At 47.0% G+C, this 18,316-nt stretch overlaps 1 protein-coding gene across 1 annotated transcript; it reads right to left on the bottom strand.

Moving 5' to 3' along the window:
* Window positions 1-1,392: 1,392 nt before the first annotated feature.
* igfbp3 (insulin-like growth factor binding protein 3) lies at window positions 1,393-17,404 on the bottom strand. The gene is made up of 4 exons (XM_069716833.1): window positions 16,832-17,404; window positions 13,027-13,298; window positions 11,042-11,161; window positions 1,393-1,734 (listed from the first exon to the last, which is right to left on the bottom strand). Exons 1-4 carry the CDS (start codon window positions 17,193-17,195, stop codon window positions 1,609-1,611), a joined length of 882 nt encoding a protein of 293 aa, XP_069572934.1. The 5' UTR covers window positions 17,196-17,404; the 3' UTR covers window positions 1,393-1,608.
* Window positions 17,405-18,316: the final 912 nt, after the last annotated feature.

Raw genomic sequence — 18,316 nt, 5'->3', positions numbered from 1 at the left:
TTGTGTTTGCTGATGTTTCTAGAAATGTCAAAGATGTCATCTTTGCGTTGGATGTTTAAGGTAGGTAGGTATATACTTTATTAATCCCCGAGGGGACATTTTTTTTAAGCTGATGTATTGTAATTTTAGTCTTGCAGAGTTTATTGAAAATGTTGATCTTCCTGACGGCCTCATCTTGTCCCTCTGTACCTTTTCCATTTCCTGCAACACCCAGCTGTTAGCTTGCTAAATTATTAGCCTCCGAGGCTTCTAGACACCCGTCCACGTTGTATTTTTACCACTTAACCGCTTGACCGCCGAGCCTACGGCGCACATGACTTTCCACGTCGGAACCACGAGCTCACGAGCTCCATTTGAACGCAGCAACAGTCACAGAAAACGTATCATCGTCTTCATTTTGGTTGGCTTGTAATGTATCGTGGCGTCAGTTTCATCCAATTTTGGCGCCGTTTTAGTTTTAGACACCACAACTCTGGAAAACGCTGCTAATGAGCCGACCAATTAAAATGTCCGATTTCCAAAACTACAATTCTATCAAGACTTAAACTCTCAGTGAAGTATTCCTTTAATCGAGGGCTGAAGGGACGTTCAAAGCTTCTCACGGTTTTATTTTTCTGTCTATTTCGGTGTTTTCTGCATCTCCTGTCCATCAGACTAGCCCCTCCCCTGATCGGCCCCGCCCCCTCTGTTCACCTGCTTCCACTCTGCTCTTTGTGCTCTGTTTGCCTGCCTGGTTCTTGTAAGTAAAGCTCACTTCTTCTCTTTTTTACAACCTTTCTCGTCACTCGGGTTCCTGAACTCTTGATAAAAAGTTGTTTTTTTAAGGCACTGTAACTGCATGCTTCGCCCTGCGAAAAAGGAAGCTGAGGCGGCAAGGAAACACCGACGGTGCTGAATAAAAATCAAAATAAAAAAATCAAAGCCCTGCCCTTCCCATAATCCTTCACTTCAAAAATGGACCCTGAGCCGGAGAGTGTTTTCTGCATTGTTGAATGGAGCTGGGCGGTCGGACAACCTCTAAAACTGACACACAAACAAGCACACACTCACACGCCATCTTGCACGGACGTACACGTATGTTACACAGACACACACGGACAGACACATGTAATAGGAAATGTGTTTTTTTTTTGGGAGGGGGTAGAGGGGGGAGTCATGAAGAAATCCTCTTTTAAGTGAGTGGAAAAGTCCCTCCTTCTTCTCCCTCTAAAAGAAATAGTGCAGGTGATGGGATTCTCTCTGTCTTCCTCTGTCTCAGCTTTCAGCTTCATTTTTTTTTTTTTTTTTTTTTTAAAGAAAGGATGGAGGTTCCCTAAACACAGGACAGATAGCTGTGAAGGACAGGAGGCTGTGCTCCGCCCCTTTTCCCCCCTCCCTTTCCCCCTCGTTCTCGCCCCTCCCTCTCCGACAGAAATGGGACCTGAAAATCAAAAGGTCAGAGAGTTCCTTCAATGTTTACATAAAACTACATGCAAGAGCAGAAGTGGGCTTTCTTCCTTTCTTTCTTTCCTCTCTCCTCCTTCCTCCTCTTCCTCTTCCTCTCCCCTCCCTCCCCCCTTACGACATCTTCCTCCTCTCCATCCACTCGTCATCCCTCGGTCCTTCTTCTCATTTGCTCTCCAGGTTGTAGCACTGCGTCTCGCCCCGCTCTCGGCCGTCGTAGCCGGGCAGCGGCTGCCCGTATTTGTCCACGCACCAGCAGTAGCCCCGCCTCCTGCCTTTGGATGGACGGCACTGCAGAAACGTGGAGAAAGAAAGAAAGAAAGAAAGAAAGAAAGAAAGAAAGAAAGAAAGAAAGAAAGAAAGAAAGAAAGAAAGAAAGAAAGAAAGGGAGTCAATTTTAGTTTGCCTGCTGCTGCTCTGCCGCCACGTGAAGATTATCGTTTCAGGTGGCACCCGGCGGGGCCACCGACGAACACATCAGTCATCCGGCTCCCGCTTCCATCTTTAGTTCAGGGGCAGGAGTTAAAGACTGGAAAGTAGCAGAGGATTTATCACTCTGGGACAGATTGTGAAAACAGATTAGCGTTACCACGGTGAGGAATTATTGCACCCCCCCTCATCCCCTCTCCTTCCCCCTCTCCTCCCGTCACAGCTTCATCAGCACCACCTCCGGACTTGCATGTCGGGAGGCCGAGTCGTGCCTCAGCAGAAGTTTTATAAGACAAAAATGGCGGGGTGGGGGGTGGGGTGGGGGAGGCGGGGAGGGATGCAGGGAGGTTTTCGTAACGAGAGGTATCGGAGATCGGAGCGGGAGAGCATCGCTGCACGCTGTCGAGTTTGCACTGATTTTTTTTTTTTTTTTTTTTAGGCGCTGTGGAGCAGTTTACTTTGAGCTCCCAACCACCGGCTGGGGGGGAGGGGAGGGGTGTGTGTGTGTGTGTGTGTGTGTGTGTGTGTGTGTGTGTGTGTGTGTGTGTGTGTGTGTGTGGGAGGGGGTGAACGATGAAGAAGCAGATTATTCCTGATAGAGAGGTGGCGGGGGAGCGAGGAGCGCTCCGAGTGCAGGAGTGTGAAGGTAAACATGGAGTTGCTAAAATATTTGCCGAGGCCCGGTCGGAGGGCTGCAGGGAAACCAGGCGCTTTGCTATTCTGGGAAACTGGCAGACGCTCAGAAATCATCTGGAGCTGATTATGGTCCCCCGCGCGCGTGCATAAACACGCATTAGCATACACAAACAAGAGTTGCATGCACTGTACCGCGTACATGCCCCCCTCCCCCCACACCCCCACACCTGCTTCCACACACGTGTGCAGTAATATCGGATGTCCCGCAGGGGGCCCGGGATCTTTGTGGAGTGGCAACTTTATGAGCTCCATTTGGGATTCACAGGAAACGACACAATCAGTCGAGCCGGGCGAAAAACTCTGGCTCAGAATAATATCCCCCCCCCCCCACCCCGGCTCCATAGACTCCCATTCAACTTCTCTCATCAAATCCAAAGTGAATAAAATGTGTCCATCAGTTATCTCGGTGTTGTTAGCTAAAGTCACTCCTTCTTCTTAGTTTTCTGGAGGTCCATCTGAAAATAATCCCTCATTCATTAGAAAAGAAGATTCAAGAAGACCTGTTTTTGGGGGCGTGTCTGTTTGATTGACAGGCCTGCGGTGCAGTCAGGTTACAGCTATCGGTGGGCGGGACGTAGTATCGTCAAGTTTCCAATCAGATCTACCGCCGGCTCCTCCCACCAGCTCGTCCAAATATGGTCACGTTGTGCTCTGAACTAGCAAAGATGGCGACAGACAAATTGCCGAACTCGAGGCTTCATAACGGCCGTTCACAAACCGACGGGTGACGTCGCTGCTGGTCGCCGGTTGGTTAGAAACTCATCAGATGTTTCTTCCGGATTTGGCCGATTCGTAGCACTTTTTTTCCTACACATCGTATCACATGTGGATGGAAGCGGCCTCAAATCATCGGCCCTTTAATCTCAGAGGTCATTGTTTGCGTCCACTCGGTACGTGCAGACGGCATCGCGGGCAGACAGACGGGCTCGGAGAGAGTGCGACCAGGTGTCTGTTTCCGGCGTGGTCGACGTCCGCGTGCAGCCTGAGTGCAATGATCAAAGGCAGCTTTATAGAGACAGAGGCCCATTAAAATACCTCCCCAACAACTACTGCAGCAGTCTGGGGGCGAGTAACGCAGCCCAACATGCCCCGTTCTCACACACACACACACACACACACACACACACACACACACACACACACACACACACACACACACACACACACACACACACACACACACACACACACACACACACACACACACACACACACACACACCAACATCGGCTGGTGATTCTTTTCGGTCAACTCAGTTTTCCAGCTTCTTCTTCTTCTTCTTCTTCTTCTTCTTCTTCTTCTTCTTCTTCTTCTTCTTCTTCTTCTTCTTCTTCTTCCTCCTCATCTGTCTCACTCTTGTTTTCTGTCTCACTCTCTCCGTCCGTCCCCCCTCACCGTGCCATCGTCTGAGTCTGCGGACAGCTTCTATTTTAGCCCTGACCCAGCGGACGAGACTGCGGAGAGGAGCTTAACATTGTGTTCCTCCGCTCTGGTTAATGATGATAGAGTCCTGCATGTGCCTGGTGTGTGTGTGTGTGTGTGTGTGTGTGTGTGTGTGTGTGTGTGTGTGTGTGTGTGTGTGTGTGTGTGTGTGTGTGTGTGTGTGTGTGTGTGTGTGTAAGGGAGGGTTGAAAAGCCAAAGGAAAGGCGGAAGGGAGAGGAAGAGCAAAATGTGCATGTGTGCATTCCCCCTGTTGCTTGGCTACCTTTGAATTTCCGCTCAGTCTCTTTCATCTGTGAACTATTAGCAGTCATCTCAAGCAATCCTTTCTTTACTGCTTCAATCCACACACACACACACACACACACACACACACACACACACACACACACACACACACACACACACACACACACACACACACACACACACACACACACACACACATGCACAAAATGTAGGACAAAGCAAAAGACAGCCAAACATCCATGAGGCCTGGATGTCACTCCTCAGATTTCTAATGGAGACCCATTAAAATGCAACTCATCACTTGTTTGACCAACAAGTTTGCACTGTTTTTGCAGCAGAAATTGCACATTTTCCATACATGCTTTACACAATTACAACTTTGTTTCCTTTAAAGAGAATTCAATCGAGTCTTTTCGACCTCTTGAGTTGCAGATTCAATAACCAGGAGCTTAAAAATCCTCTCATAGAGAAATACTACCTGAAAACATGCGTTAAAGGTATCAAAAACTCTTGAAAGATGGCTGTGATGAGTTTGTAGCTTTTCTACTGAATAGGCGGTCACCATCACACATCTGTCCCGGATATGTAGACGTAACGACGGCCTACTAAACCTACTAGTAGTCGGTTCAGGGAGGAAGTTATCATCTATTAATCCTTCCATTATTAAGACTGCACCAACCGAGGCTTGGAGGTTATTGTTCTAGTTGCTTCCAGTTGCCGTAATAATTATGACGAGACCAAAGGATGGAAGGATAAAACGCAGCACTTTCACCCAGGAAACCAACCATGATATTTTCCTTAAACCTCATCAAACTTCGAACCAGAGACTGTATATAAAAGTGTTTGTAGCTTCCAGGTCTAAAAAAAAAGAATTAGGCCATAAACTGCAATGCCGCCGAGGGCTCCAAAAAAAAGCTCCGGCTCCATAGACTCCCATTCAACTTCTCTCAATAAATACAAAGTCAATACATTGTTTTCCACGAGTTATTATGGCGTCGTTCGCTAAAGTCGCTCCTTCTTATTAGATTCCTGGCGGTCCATCCGAAAATAATTCCATCATAAAGTTGATATCAGGCCTCAAAAAAGCGGTATGTTTGGGGTCTGTTTAATTGACAGGCCTGCGGTGCAGTCAGGTTTCCACCGTAGGTGGGCGGGGCTTAGTACAAATATGGTCACTTCTGGCTCCAAAATAATCATTTGTAATTAATAACAGTTCGGGCCCATAATGGTTCATATATTTGGGACACGTTTCATAGTGACCTGCTCAATTAGCCTGATGAAGGTCAAACTGGCTGCTCCAAATCAGATCCTAAATAAATAATGAAGATTCCGCAAAGTATAAAAGTTTTTTGGGGGGGATAAGCTACGTGTCTAATTTTTAACCTGGTATGTTATTTGTAACACAATAAAAGAATATAAGCTAACTGCAGGACCAAAGCCACAAACTTTTCAACCGTTGATACTCAGTACATGAGAACCCCCTTTCATGGTCCGGTACTCTCTGAACCACGGAGTCCCAACCACCGGGTCAGCCGAGACCTCGTGCCCTACATTCGGAGCCCCGCGTGATCCACATGGCCCATCACTAACAAAAAAACACACACACATTTCATCCACCCTGCACATTCATAATGCTACCTTTATGAGATGTGTGTGTTGTGCGTATGAATGTGTGCTCTTGTGATGCCGGTCTTTATAGCTAATAGCAGCACCGTTGGGCTTCACGGACATTAAAAAGAGCCCGGTTCTGACCACAGGATAAACACAAACTCATAAAATGTAATGTGTTTCTGTGTGTGTGTGTGTGTGTGTGTGTGTGTGTGTGTGTGTGTGTGTGTGTGTGTGTGTGTGTGTGTGTGTGTGTGTGTGTATAGGGGCGCACGTATATGGATTTTTGTCAAAGAGGGTGCATCTGTGTGTGTGTGTGTGTGTGTGTGTGTGTGTGTGTGTGTGTGTGTGTGTGTGTGTGTGTGTGTGTGTGTGTGTGTGTGTGTGTGTTTGCAAGTGCATCGGGAGTAGCTGCAGGATATGGCTTTTTCTGAAAAAAGAATTTGCTTAATGAATTCAACTTCAGAATAATTTGTTTGTTTTAAAAGAACGGAGCCACACAAACTTTAAAATTGGAGCCTAAATATTACGTTACGAAGTTTTGTGAAGCGCAGGGCTCGACCGGACCGGCTGAGATCGATATCGAGTTGATGACTGGGTGAGGTTGAAAGACTTGGGAAGTAGAGATTGTAAAACATAATGTTGTTTCAATGGAGCACATTTAGTGTGAAGCGTCGTGACGTGCACGGTGGAGGAGGAAGCAATAACTTTCATGAGTAAGTCGTCGAAGTTGCGTCTCTTGATCAACATCAGCAGCTGAGTTACTCACGTTTTTGCGACCACTTGGGACGCGAATATTTGTGATTTCACCGTGGACCTGAAACTGGAGCAGAGAAACATCCGATTTTTGGGGGGAACAGAAAGAAGTCGCAGGGAGGCAAATCAGGTGAGCAGAGTTGATGGCGAGCTGTTTTCTTCGTGCTGTGAGTGAGCGTGTTATCATGTTGGGGAACCCTGTTGCCATGGCGCCACAGTTCAGGTGGTTTGCAAGCGATTGTTTTTCCCTCAGAAGGTTCCGGTGGAACTCGGTGTTAACAGTCTGACTCTGGGGGACGAATTCTACGGTGACACAAGAAAACCCACCTGGTGTCTCCTGTCCTGACGCCCCTTCTTCGGTTTTGGACAGTGAAGCTCCGCCTCCTCTTGAAACGTGATGTCATCAGAACACCTCGCCCGGCTCGTCGCTTCATCGCCGTGGACTTTCTGAAACATCTCAAGGGTCTCTGTTGACGGTTTCACAGAGTTTGACCCGAAATCTGATGTAGTCGGTGATCTTTGGGCGGCGCTGCTTTAAAAACAGCCACGATTCTGTCGTGGAAATCACTGCATGGGCTCAGGAACACTTTGTCTGTTAGCGGTCGTGCTGAAGACTTTCTGTTCCTCAAAAATTGGACCCAAAATCTGATGTTTCTCTTCTCCAGTTTCAAGTCCATGAAGTCACAAATGTTCTCGTACTGGCGGTCACAAAAAACGTGTTGAACTCAGGTACTGATGTTGATCAAGAGACGTAGCCGAGCTGCTCCGTGAACGTCACTGTGCTGCGTTGCTCAAAACTTTATGCTCAACCTTTGTACTCATGTGATGGGCATATTTTCTAACCTTTTACAGACTACAGGGTCGGACAGACTTTACTTCACATGAACACTTAAAGCCAAAAGAATATGCTCTGGACTTTGAGGGGAATTTTTTTTTTTGATAAAAGCAAATTGGTGGTGGAGGCTAAAAAGTTTTTGTTCACCAAATAAGCTCTAATCTTTAGGTCTTTGCAGAGTTTTTGAAATTTGCTACATGGAAAAATTATTTCTCAAGCAAAAGTATGCAAAAGGTGCTGAACTGGCCTCAATATACAAAAAACAAAAAATGATTACTCTGCTGTTTATATTTTACAACAGCCACTGCAAAAAAAAAAAAAAAAAAAAAAAAATGGACTTATTGCATATCTGAAAGTGAGAAGGAAGCAGCGATGGATTAGAAATCCAGGGAGGGGAAGTGAAGCAGAGCGAGAGAGACAGAGTGAAAATAGCTGTCTGGGTCCCCGAAGGTTGGCCGGTTATTATAAAGCCATTGTGGTCGGTGTGTACGTTTCCACAGATCCTTCTGAGTCACGCTCAATAAGTCAGCCCTTATGGGCCTGGCGCTGTCCGGACTCAGTGAGCAAGGAGGCATAAGGGTACGCCGGCACCTGGCTCACATCCTTAACCCACGGCCTCCTCCTCCTCCTCTTCCTCCTCCTCTTCCTCTGAAACACTAAAACTCTAAAAGGGTACACAGACACTGTCCTCCCATTCACAACCCCTCCGCGGGGCGATTCCTGGCCAAACAAGGAAGGAAAACGCCAGGTGGGCGGAAGGGCAGGATGGACAGAATGATGGAGCGGGCGGGCCAGAACAAAAGGCCGGTGGACGACTGTAGGCAGGGCACAATGGGGGTAATGACGGGTGGGGTGAAATGATGAATAAGAGAGAGCGAGAGGGAGAGTGAGACTTTTGAGGGGTTGTAATGAGTTGGGTCAGTGTTGGGAATGCAACCGGGAGCCAATTCATATAACTGCTGCTAAAAATAGGTTTCTGTTGCACCGTAGCCGAGGCGAGGGACCGCCGCCGCTCGACTTCTCCCACCCGGCCTCGTGTTACCGTAGCGACACGTACAGAGCGTGCTCGACGAGCAAGTTTTCAGGCTACGAAAAAGAAAAAGCATCACCGCTTTCTGTAACTTCGTTCATCTCTTTAACTCTCCCTGAAGCTCTTATTTATTCATTTTTTTAATTCTCCTCTCAGGCTACGTTTGCTGTCGTCAGGGCGACAAACGACGATTAACTTGTCAAAGAAATAAATGCAATCGATGATTTGATCGGCTTTTGCTGCAATTGCCTCCTCAAAGTTATCGTCCTCGACTTTTAAATTTGGCTTAAAACTTAAAATGTTCCCACATTGTTTTGGTTTAGCGTCTAAATTTGTGATGTTTACTGTCAATAGATGCTTATTGCAGAGGTAAACAGCCGGTGTATAATAGTGACCAACCTGGTCGTCATTTTTCATCTATACATCGGTCCACATGTTGATTGATTACCGCGTCGTCCTCTATGAGAACAAAAAAACACAGCACATCGTACGAGAGTATTGAACCACTAATTTACACCACACATCCAGTTAAAAGTCAAATATTCCCCAAAAATACAGCTGAATAAAAACTACAGTGACGAGCTCGACCGCCAAAGTGAGTCAATATCATCCCAGAAAAAACGTTCACAGGGAGATCAGCAAGGAAGCAAATGATCTCAGCTGTTGAAATCCACAGTAACCGGCATGAATCTGATCTGAGCACAGCTGCTTTACTCTGAAACCCTTTTTTTTTTAGGGAACTCTGGAACTTTTCCTTTCCTAAAAAGTCCCCGCCGCTGGATGGATGACTTTCTTGCAGGCCCGGGAACCATTTCCTTTTTTTTTTCTCCCCCATTTCTGATAACGTTATCTGATCCAGAATTAGATCCTCAACAGTTTTTTTTAGATTGCCGTGACAAAAAACAAAAAACAGAACAAGACTACACAAGGAAGACTTCTTAAATGTAATTCCTTGATGCATCATTCTTGGAAACTATTAAACGGGTAAAAAACTTCCCGGTACTTTTGTACCAGGAAGTACTTTTTAACAGCTCGTGAGTGTTTCATCACTTTTCACATCGTGTGTACGGGTACTTGTCTTTCTTTTTTCCTCCCGTTTAGTCCTCCACCCACTGTCGCCCCCTCACCCATCCCTCCATCCCCTCCACCTCCTCCCCCACACCTCCCTTCTTTTCACAGTATTGTCACCCTAGACGGTTCACACGGTCTCCTCTTCTCTGTAGTTTCCGGTCATAAATCTCCGCAACACACCGTGAAGGCACATCCCCTCGGATGGATTTAACACAGCACCCCCCCCCCCACTGGCCCTCTGTGAGGGAAAAAAAAAAAAAAAAAAGGGCGACAGGAGCTGGCACACACACACACACACACACACACACACACACACACACACACACACACACACACACACACACACACACACACACACACACACACACACACACACACACTCAGGAGCCGAGCTTGACACTTTCCCAGGTAGATATTTGTTGATGAAGTCCAGGAAAAGACGCAGGAAGACTTTTTAATAACAGTAACAATGAAACCACAATTTTAGAGTGTGGGGAAGGAGTCTAGGCTGATTTTATCCTCTGTGTGTGTGTGTGTGTGTGTGTGTGTGTGTGTGTGTGTGTGTGTGTGTGTGTGTGTGTGTGTGTGTGTGTGTTATGGCTTGCGTTGGACTCTGACTCATGGTGCTCGTGTTTTTTTTTTTTTTTTGGTGACTCATGCATTTCTGAGAACGGGCTCCCGTTCTGTGGAAACCCCTCCGATAAGACTCTCCCGACCTCAGGAAATAGAGATGGTGATTATTATTTGACAAGCCCTCCCCTCCCTCCCATCCCTCCCCTGCTCCCTTCAGGTCAGCACATGTCACCCACCGAACTCCTCAGACTAATTTCAGCTTCCTCGTTTCTTTCTTTCTTTCTTTCTTTGGTATGAGCAGCGTGCGGGTGGCCTGCAAGTCTGCCGCACCACGGACAAGAAAAACCCAACCGGCGCACGGCGTGTTTGTTTTCCTTCAACCTCACCAACAGCACCCCCACACCTACACACCCTCACCCAAAAAAATAAAAAATAAAAAATACCGCCATCAAACAAGCGCCATACGTGCAGCCCCCCCCCCCCCTCCTGCCGCCACATCTACTGTGCCACACACATTCCCAGACCACATTCTTACAACCCCCCCCACACACACACACAAACACACCTGACCGACTTCATTTCCTGTGAGGGCATGAGTCAGACTGGCTGCAGTGCATTTACCGGAGTAATACATGGTTATTAGCCATTCTGATAATATAGTGTTGATGTGGCTGTCAAGGCAACCTGAGCAGCAAAAAAAAGAAAGAAAGAAAAGAAAGGGGGATGGAGGGGGGTGGGGTGGGTTATGCATGTATGGGTGGTTGGGGATGAGTCTTTGAGGATTCTTTGGAAGTGTTTGGGCATGCGGTGGGTCTGTTTGCATGTTTGCAGGTATGTGTGTGTGAGAAAGAGACAAGAGTGTGTAAGAAGGAAACCTGCGAGAGAGGAAACAGGAGGGAGAGCCATTCACCTGTTTTTTCTTGTAGAAGCCCTTTCTGTCACAGTTGGGGATGCGGAAGCCTCTCGGGTTGAGCACGTTGCTGATCTTAAGGCTGTTCAGGGTGCTCTCCATCTCCCGCCGACACGGCCCCTACAGCGACGCAGAGAAAAAACACACAAAAAAAACACCCTCGGTCCTTAAACGATCACAAAACACGAGAGGAAACGTCAGGCACACACTTCAAAAGTCAATAAAAGGTAGCATTTCATTTTATGGCTGAATTATCACATAGAAAGTGAATATTCTAACATCTTTTGCATTATTTTTAATGCACGCATTTGACTAGAATATCAAGTAACCATCTGTAAATGAAAGCATCGCTTTGTTGAGCTCGCAGATAAACGACAAGCTGTCGTCGTCGGGTCCACGTCGGAGAGGGTAAATCCCAAAATGAGACTTGTCACGAAGTGTTTGTAATCAAACTTTGACGGTGTTTAAAGGATGCTACATAACATGAAGGTATCCCGTTGGAAAATCTGGACCACAAATTGCACCGTATAGAAATGTTTGGACGAGGGACTGTTTGAATATCGTGTGTTGAGGCAACACAGGCAAAAATCACCTACCACGGAGGTTTTGTTTTTTGCCAGCTGTATATATGGAGCTGCAAAATCATCACATGTTCTCCCTTCTTTACACAGACTATAAATCACTTGTTGCACCGTCGAAGAAAAAAAACTAACTTCAATGTTGTGATCTGTTCTTCTTATAATCCTTATCCACTGTTGGTTCAATACTAATGAGTTGATTTCCAGGTGAGATTGTAAATGAATAAATGTAAAAAACAAAATGTAAATAAATCTTCAGTGTGGGACATTTGCACCTGCATGAATGTGCAAATGCTAAACGAGTTCACACAATGTTGATTAAACCCACCATCAGATAAATCTGTCTGTACTTCACATTATAAGGTGGTGTTTTTTTTTTTTTAGGAATAAGAACTTTATTGAACAAGATGTAAATGTACAAACAGTGTAGACAAGCACTCATTGTTTCGTAGTTGTTTATAATAATAATAATAATAATAATAATAATTTAAATACGTAAATTCCCTATAAGGTGGAAAATGTCTATTACCTGGTGTGACGTCACCGCGCTGGACGGCCGGAGACTTTACAAGCCGGGCTCACTTCCGGTTTAGCCTAATGCTAACCTGACCGGATGAAACAATTCACTCGTGCGGCTCCTCTACATCCTCCAAATGTTATAAGACGCCGACATCAGCTTCGCGGCGGTTGATGCGCCATTTAAAAATATATATATATGTATTTTTTTTTAAATTTAATTCATCCATAATTAATCCACCGCGACGCGGCCTCGGCGGGCTGCGGCCTCTGGCTCACCGGCAGGCGGGAAGAAAAGCGCCCCGCCGCAGGTGTAGAGCCAGAGAGGACACCTGGTCGAGACTGTCTTCTGTCCACAAAGGTAAACTTCATCACGGAAACTCTTCACACAACTTGTTGTAAACAGTCAACTTGTCCCAAAAGTTGATTTAAGTGCGCGTGTAAAAAAAAAAGAAGGAGCTAGCCTGAGAGCTAACTCGTTAGCACCGAGCTGTTTATAGTTTATGTGATTTCCATACTTCCTGTTTCAAACTTTTATCATTTTAAAGTATATTTAAAAATAAATAGCGTGCAAAAAAAAAATACAACGTAGTAGAGAGCGCTGACTGATATTTGTTTTTCCTCTCCAAGTTTTAAAAAACGTGAAGTTTGTGTTTGTTGAAAACTAAATGATGTTTACAAACATCAAGGATGTAAAAGTTAGACTTTGTCCTGAAGTGTGTGTGTTGTCTTTAAAATCCACCATAGTTGGAGGACGAGTGAGTGAACAGATTGATCAGAGTTATAAAACCTGGGATCGTAATAATCTGAGTGACGTCATCAACAACAGTCTCCACGCACCTGCCCCCCCCCCACCAGGTGTGTTTTTTAAACCTCTGCTTTGTGACTTACATACTCGGTCTCCCTCTTGTTCTCCAGGGAGAAGTTGTGGACGTCCACGTTGGCTCCTCCGGACACCGATTCCACCTTGTAGCTCTGCGTCTTCCTGTTCTGATCCTTCTGGATCAGCTTGTTGTGCGGCGGCGGCGGCCGGGTGTCCATCGACCCCCGACCGGGCCCTCCTCCCTTCTCCGTCTCCAGACCGGGCGGCGCCGTCGTCATCGCCGCCGCCGCCGTCGTCTGGGTCACGTTGGCGCTGTCCTCCACCTGATTTCCAGCGTTTTCTGCCCGGACAGACGGTAAGTCATCAGCGTGCTTCATATGTATTGATTGACACTTGGTAATGACACGTGGTGACATACAGCTGCAGGCTGAGTGTTAAAATATTGTATTTTATGCCTCAAGTCTCTTTAAAAACATGAAAAATCTGGACTAAATCCGACTTAAATCGTCAGATAAACTCCGGAAAGTGTCATTTTTTGCTGTTTCGCAAATCTGAAAGCTTTTTTTTTTTTTTAAATGGTTTACGGTGTCTTCTTGTCCATCAAGTCCTGGTTTGACAATTGCCTTAAAGTTGACCTTTTAAGTTTCTAGGAAACATCTTAAACCATATGTTTACCCCCCCTCAACTTAATCCTTATAGAAAATTATATGCATTAAAGTATCCCATACAATACTATCATACAAAATGCTGAATTGCTGCTTCTCCTTCACCGAATCCAGCAGAGATTTCTTTTGACTGTGTACGTGAGGCCTGTTTTAAAACAGACAGAATAAAGTCGGCTCATTTTGCCTTGTGGGCTGTTTGGAGCCCCGAAACGAAGCCAAGTAATAAACAGAAACACGACGATTTCAGATCCACAAATTATTTTCCACAGCGTGCAGACCAGAGATATAGAGTCACAAAAAGGAGGGAACGGGGGTGTAAACAAGACATTTAAGGACGCCGAGAAAAGAACCATGTCGTGTGTATGTTTTATATGCGTGTATGGGGGTGGGGTGGGAGGGGTTGGGGCAGGTAAAGTGGAAGATGAGGCAGCAGATATATTAATAGCCTGCGGCGTTGGCAAAGATTCCTGTCAAATCGTTAAAGACGGAGCAGAGCAGAGACTGATGGGGGCGGGGAGGAGGGATGGGGGGGCTTCAGATACTCCTCCCTAATATAGGAGAGGACCAAACTACCCGCCATGTGCCACCCGCCCGACCACACCACCGCGAGGCCACAGCTGAAGGAGCTAACCCAGTTTGGAAACGACGTCCCGGAGAGGCAGAGGGGACGATGGGAACACACACACACACACACACACACACACACACACACACACACACACACACACACACACACACACACACACACAGTTTTAAACCGTTTAACTGAAAGCAGATTTTTGTGTTGGAGAGCTGCGGCGAGGGCGGTGGACGGGCATGTAGGGGTGTAGCTCGTGTGGGCAGGCGGGCTGGCAGCCCACCCCTTTTTTTTTTTTCTTCTCCGTGACCACCTGATCAATTAGTGACGTGGTCGGGGCTCCACAGACTCCACCGGCTCACCAGAAACTTAAGAATAACAAAAACGGCGGACATCAACAACAGCGCCGAGTCACAAAGCGCTCTTCGACCCCCCCGACACGGACGCCACATGTTTTTTTTTTTTTTTTTTCTGAGCTCTTCGACAATGTCCGTAAATGTCCACAAAACCAAGCGACCGAAAATACGGAGCCCTGTTTTAGATTCCTGCAGGCATTAATTTTTATTGCCAGTATAAACTTTTTATATAACCTCTCTAGGAAGTCTGGGGTGTTTTATATAAACACATTACGCAATTTGTTTGTATAATGGCACATGGGTAAACAGCACAAACTGCGGTGAGGAGAGCTTGTTAATGTCTGGGGAGGAGAGGATCGCTCTCGGAGGCGCGCTGACACACTCTGACCAGCGGGGGCGTTTTGAGCTCATTTCCCTCCTTTATTTTTTTTCTTTCTTTCTCCATCTCCAGCAGTGGTGATACAGTAAATAACGCATGCATTGATGCATGTCACACTTGCTCCTATTGGTGTTTTTTTGTTTTTTTTCCCCCACATATTTGAAATAATGTCCAATTTAGAGGCTGACAAACATAAACTGTTACAGAAGAATAGGAGAGAGGTGGCTAAGTGAGGGGAAAAAGTAAAAGAGTGACAATGTTGAGTGGTTTCTTGCGTGCACTCCACATATTTCTGTGGCCAAACCAAACAAGCAGGAATAAGAAAACACGTACACACACACACACACACACACACACACACACACACACACACACACACACACACACACAGGCCTGACGTCAGCAGCGCCTAAAACACACAGCCGTGTGTATTCACATGTAGGCGGCATGTGTGGCCGTTCGACCGGTGTGAGCAGCGCTGCATCTCATTCACACAAACGCCGTGCAGTAGGACGTCTCTCCCGTGTCGTACCGGCGCGCAGTCGTAATGCGGCGGCTGCTCGAGATGTGTCGGCTCGCATCCCGGATCGGGGGAAGCGGCGGCACATATTTTCATGCTGTGCACAAAAAAAAAAAAAAAATCCACGAGCTTTTTCTTGAAGGGAAAAATGAGGACGTTACAGAAGACAAGGACATGGTGTGCGCTCAGCCTCGGCTAAATACTGTATACTTACAGTATGTATGTGGCATTCCTTAACTATTGGTTTGAGGGAGCCAGGCTCAGTGTGTGTGTGTGTGTCAGGCAGAAAAGGGAGAACGAGCAGTGTTGTCCTTTTTTTATTTTTTTATTTATTTATTTTTTTTATATACAAAGGATCTGCAAACGACAACCTTTTTAAAATTTCGTAATTTTTTTTTTTGGTGGGCTGTGGGGGGTATTTAAAGCACGTGGAAAAAAAAACCCGGATTAATTTCTGGCACGCTGGCTCCATGTTTGTGTTTCATCTCAGGGTTAGCTCGCTGTGATTCAGTGTGTGTTCAGGGGTTAAAGCCTTCTCCAAACGCAGCTGCAGATAAGCCCGGCTCTTGTTTTGGCCTCTCTTCTGCTGTCCTACTGATCGCACTTAAAGCTCTTCACGGTTCAGCTCCCGCTCTCAGATCCTCCATCGGGACTCGGCTGCTCGTCCTGATTGCCGGCTCGAGACTGAAGGTGATCAGGGGCTCTGCAGACTCTTTTTAAATGCCCCATTTTATTTGCTTATTTTTCTTAATTGCCTGATTTTTTTTTTTTTTTTTTTTTGGTACTCTCAGGCCTGAAATGTTTGGATTCTTCCATGCAAAGGACTTTTATTTTGAAAAGGGCTGCAGCCTTATAAATAAACATACTTCTTATTTTGATTGCAGCTCCCATAGCTGGTGTTATCCAAACTTTCAGGAGCCTGTGGGATTTGTTTAACCCAGGCGGAGCACAATACTGTGCAATGTCAAAGCTCCCCCCACCCCACCTGCCCCCCACCCCCCACCCAGCTGCCAGGATCGGTGATTTACATTGTGGTGGGTTGCAAAACAGCCCAAGAGAAGAAGTTTGCGCATGTTTTCTGTGTGCTTTAATCTTCAACAGATTAGTCAATGTATGTCTGTCTCATCCACTTTCAATACTATGCACTTAATCGGTGTGTTTTCCATGAGGAGGGAAACACCCCCCCCCTCCACCACCACCACCGCCACCCAGACCTGGACAGCAAAGAGCAGCACCTCCTCATGGAGAGAGAGTGCCTGTCAAAGCCACCGAATGACACCACACACACACACACACGCAGTAACGCACATACACACAGAAGCAACAAAGATATCTGCAAACCAATACAAAATTAAAATAAATAAATCTCTTCCTACCTTGTTTTTGCGCCGGTGTGAGAAGGCTGCTGAGTTTTTTGGCCGCGGGGCCGCAGCACACTCCCCGTCCCTCCAGCAGCGCTTGCAGGGGTCGGCTCTCCCCCGGCCGGTGCTGGCAGGTCAAGCCGGAGCCGCAGCGCGCCGTGTACACTCCACACGCTTGCCCGTCGCCGAGGGCGCACGTCATGCAGCAGCCGCAGCCGGGCTCCCTCACCCGCTCCGCGCAGTCCTTCGGCAGCGGCTTGCACTGGAGCAGCGCGCCGGCGTCGCACGGCTCGCATCGGACCACCGGCCCCACCGTGCCGGCGAGCCGGGCGAACGCAGCCAGCGCGGCGGCGAGACAAAGCACGCAGACACCGGACATTCTGCCGATTAAGCTGGTCACAAAGGGACAGTATGTGAGTTGTCACGTAGGCTTAAGGGGACTCTCTGTGACACAGCGAGCCGGCTAGCCTTCTCCATCTGTATTTTCTTTTACGCGAACTTCTCGTTTTATACAGGCGGAAAAAAGAGCCAACAAGTCACACCCTCCTCCGTATGAATAATGTAAACGGAGAGCCCCGATATGAGGGACCGCTGCATCCAGTCTCAGCGAGAGCTCCTCAAACACTCAACTCTTTTCTTTTCTTTTTTAAACCTTTATAGTATTTTAGTGAGGGCTGCTCATTCCCGTCCAGGGGAGGGGGGGGGGGAAGAAAAGTAAAGGTGTTTTGTTTCCATCTGGAAATTTGGCCGCTTGTAACAGGACAGACAAGTTATGTGATCCTGCAGATCAATGTAGCTTGAACATGTGAGGCTACACTTTTCTCTCTTCAGTGTTCGCTCACATGATTAATTGTCATTTTGCAGATGAAGATGCACATCTGCAGATTTCAACAACACGAGGGGGGAGGTTGGGTGTGGGGGTGGGTGTGTGTGTGTGTGTGGGGGGGGGGGATGTAAGCTGCAGCGGGAGAGTTTTCATGTGTGTTGAAGCGTTCCCAAACCTCTGGAGGTTTCTGCACCACTGGCCACATCCCCTGCTGGCATCAATGGTATGTGAGTAAAAAATGCCATTGGCGGTATCCCCCCTTCCCCCCATCACCCCCTCCCACACACACACACACACACACACACACACACACACACACACACACACACACACACACATACATGCAAACACTGATAAAACATTCTTCATGGGCAGGTGTGTAGGTGGCCTCCATATTAACTTCACTAAAACAATAATTTCATTGCCATATAACCTTTTGTGTGTGTGTGTGTGTGTGTGTGTGTGTGCGTGTGTGTGCGCGTGTGTGTGTGTGCGCGTGTGTGCGCGTGTGTGTGTGTGTGTGTGTGTGTGTGGGCGGGCGTGCACACGACCTCGACCGCGTTGCTCGGCGGTGGGTGCAGCCCTGAAGTGGTATTGTTTTACTGTTTTAAAGCTGCAGAGTTTGGGATGCACATGTCAGTCAGAGGCAGCGGCCAGCTCCCGAGCACGTGCCC

This window comes from Brachyistius frenatus, unplaced genomic scaffold (genome assembly GCF_029030835.1).
Source record: "Brachyistius frenatus isolate BFR_SWC_R1_liver_20210118 unplaced genomic scaffold, ASM2903083v1 Contig_163, whole genome shotgun sequence".
Classification (NCBI taxonomy): domain Eukaryota; kingdom Metazoa; phylum Chordata; class Actinopteri; family Embiotocidae; genus Brachyistius; species Brachyistius frenatus.
This window is presented reverse-complemented; position numbering and strand designations above follow the sequence as displayed.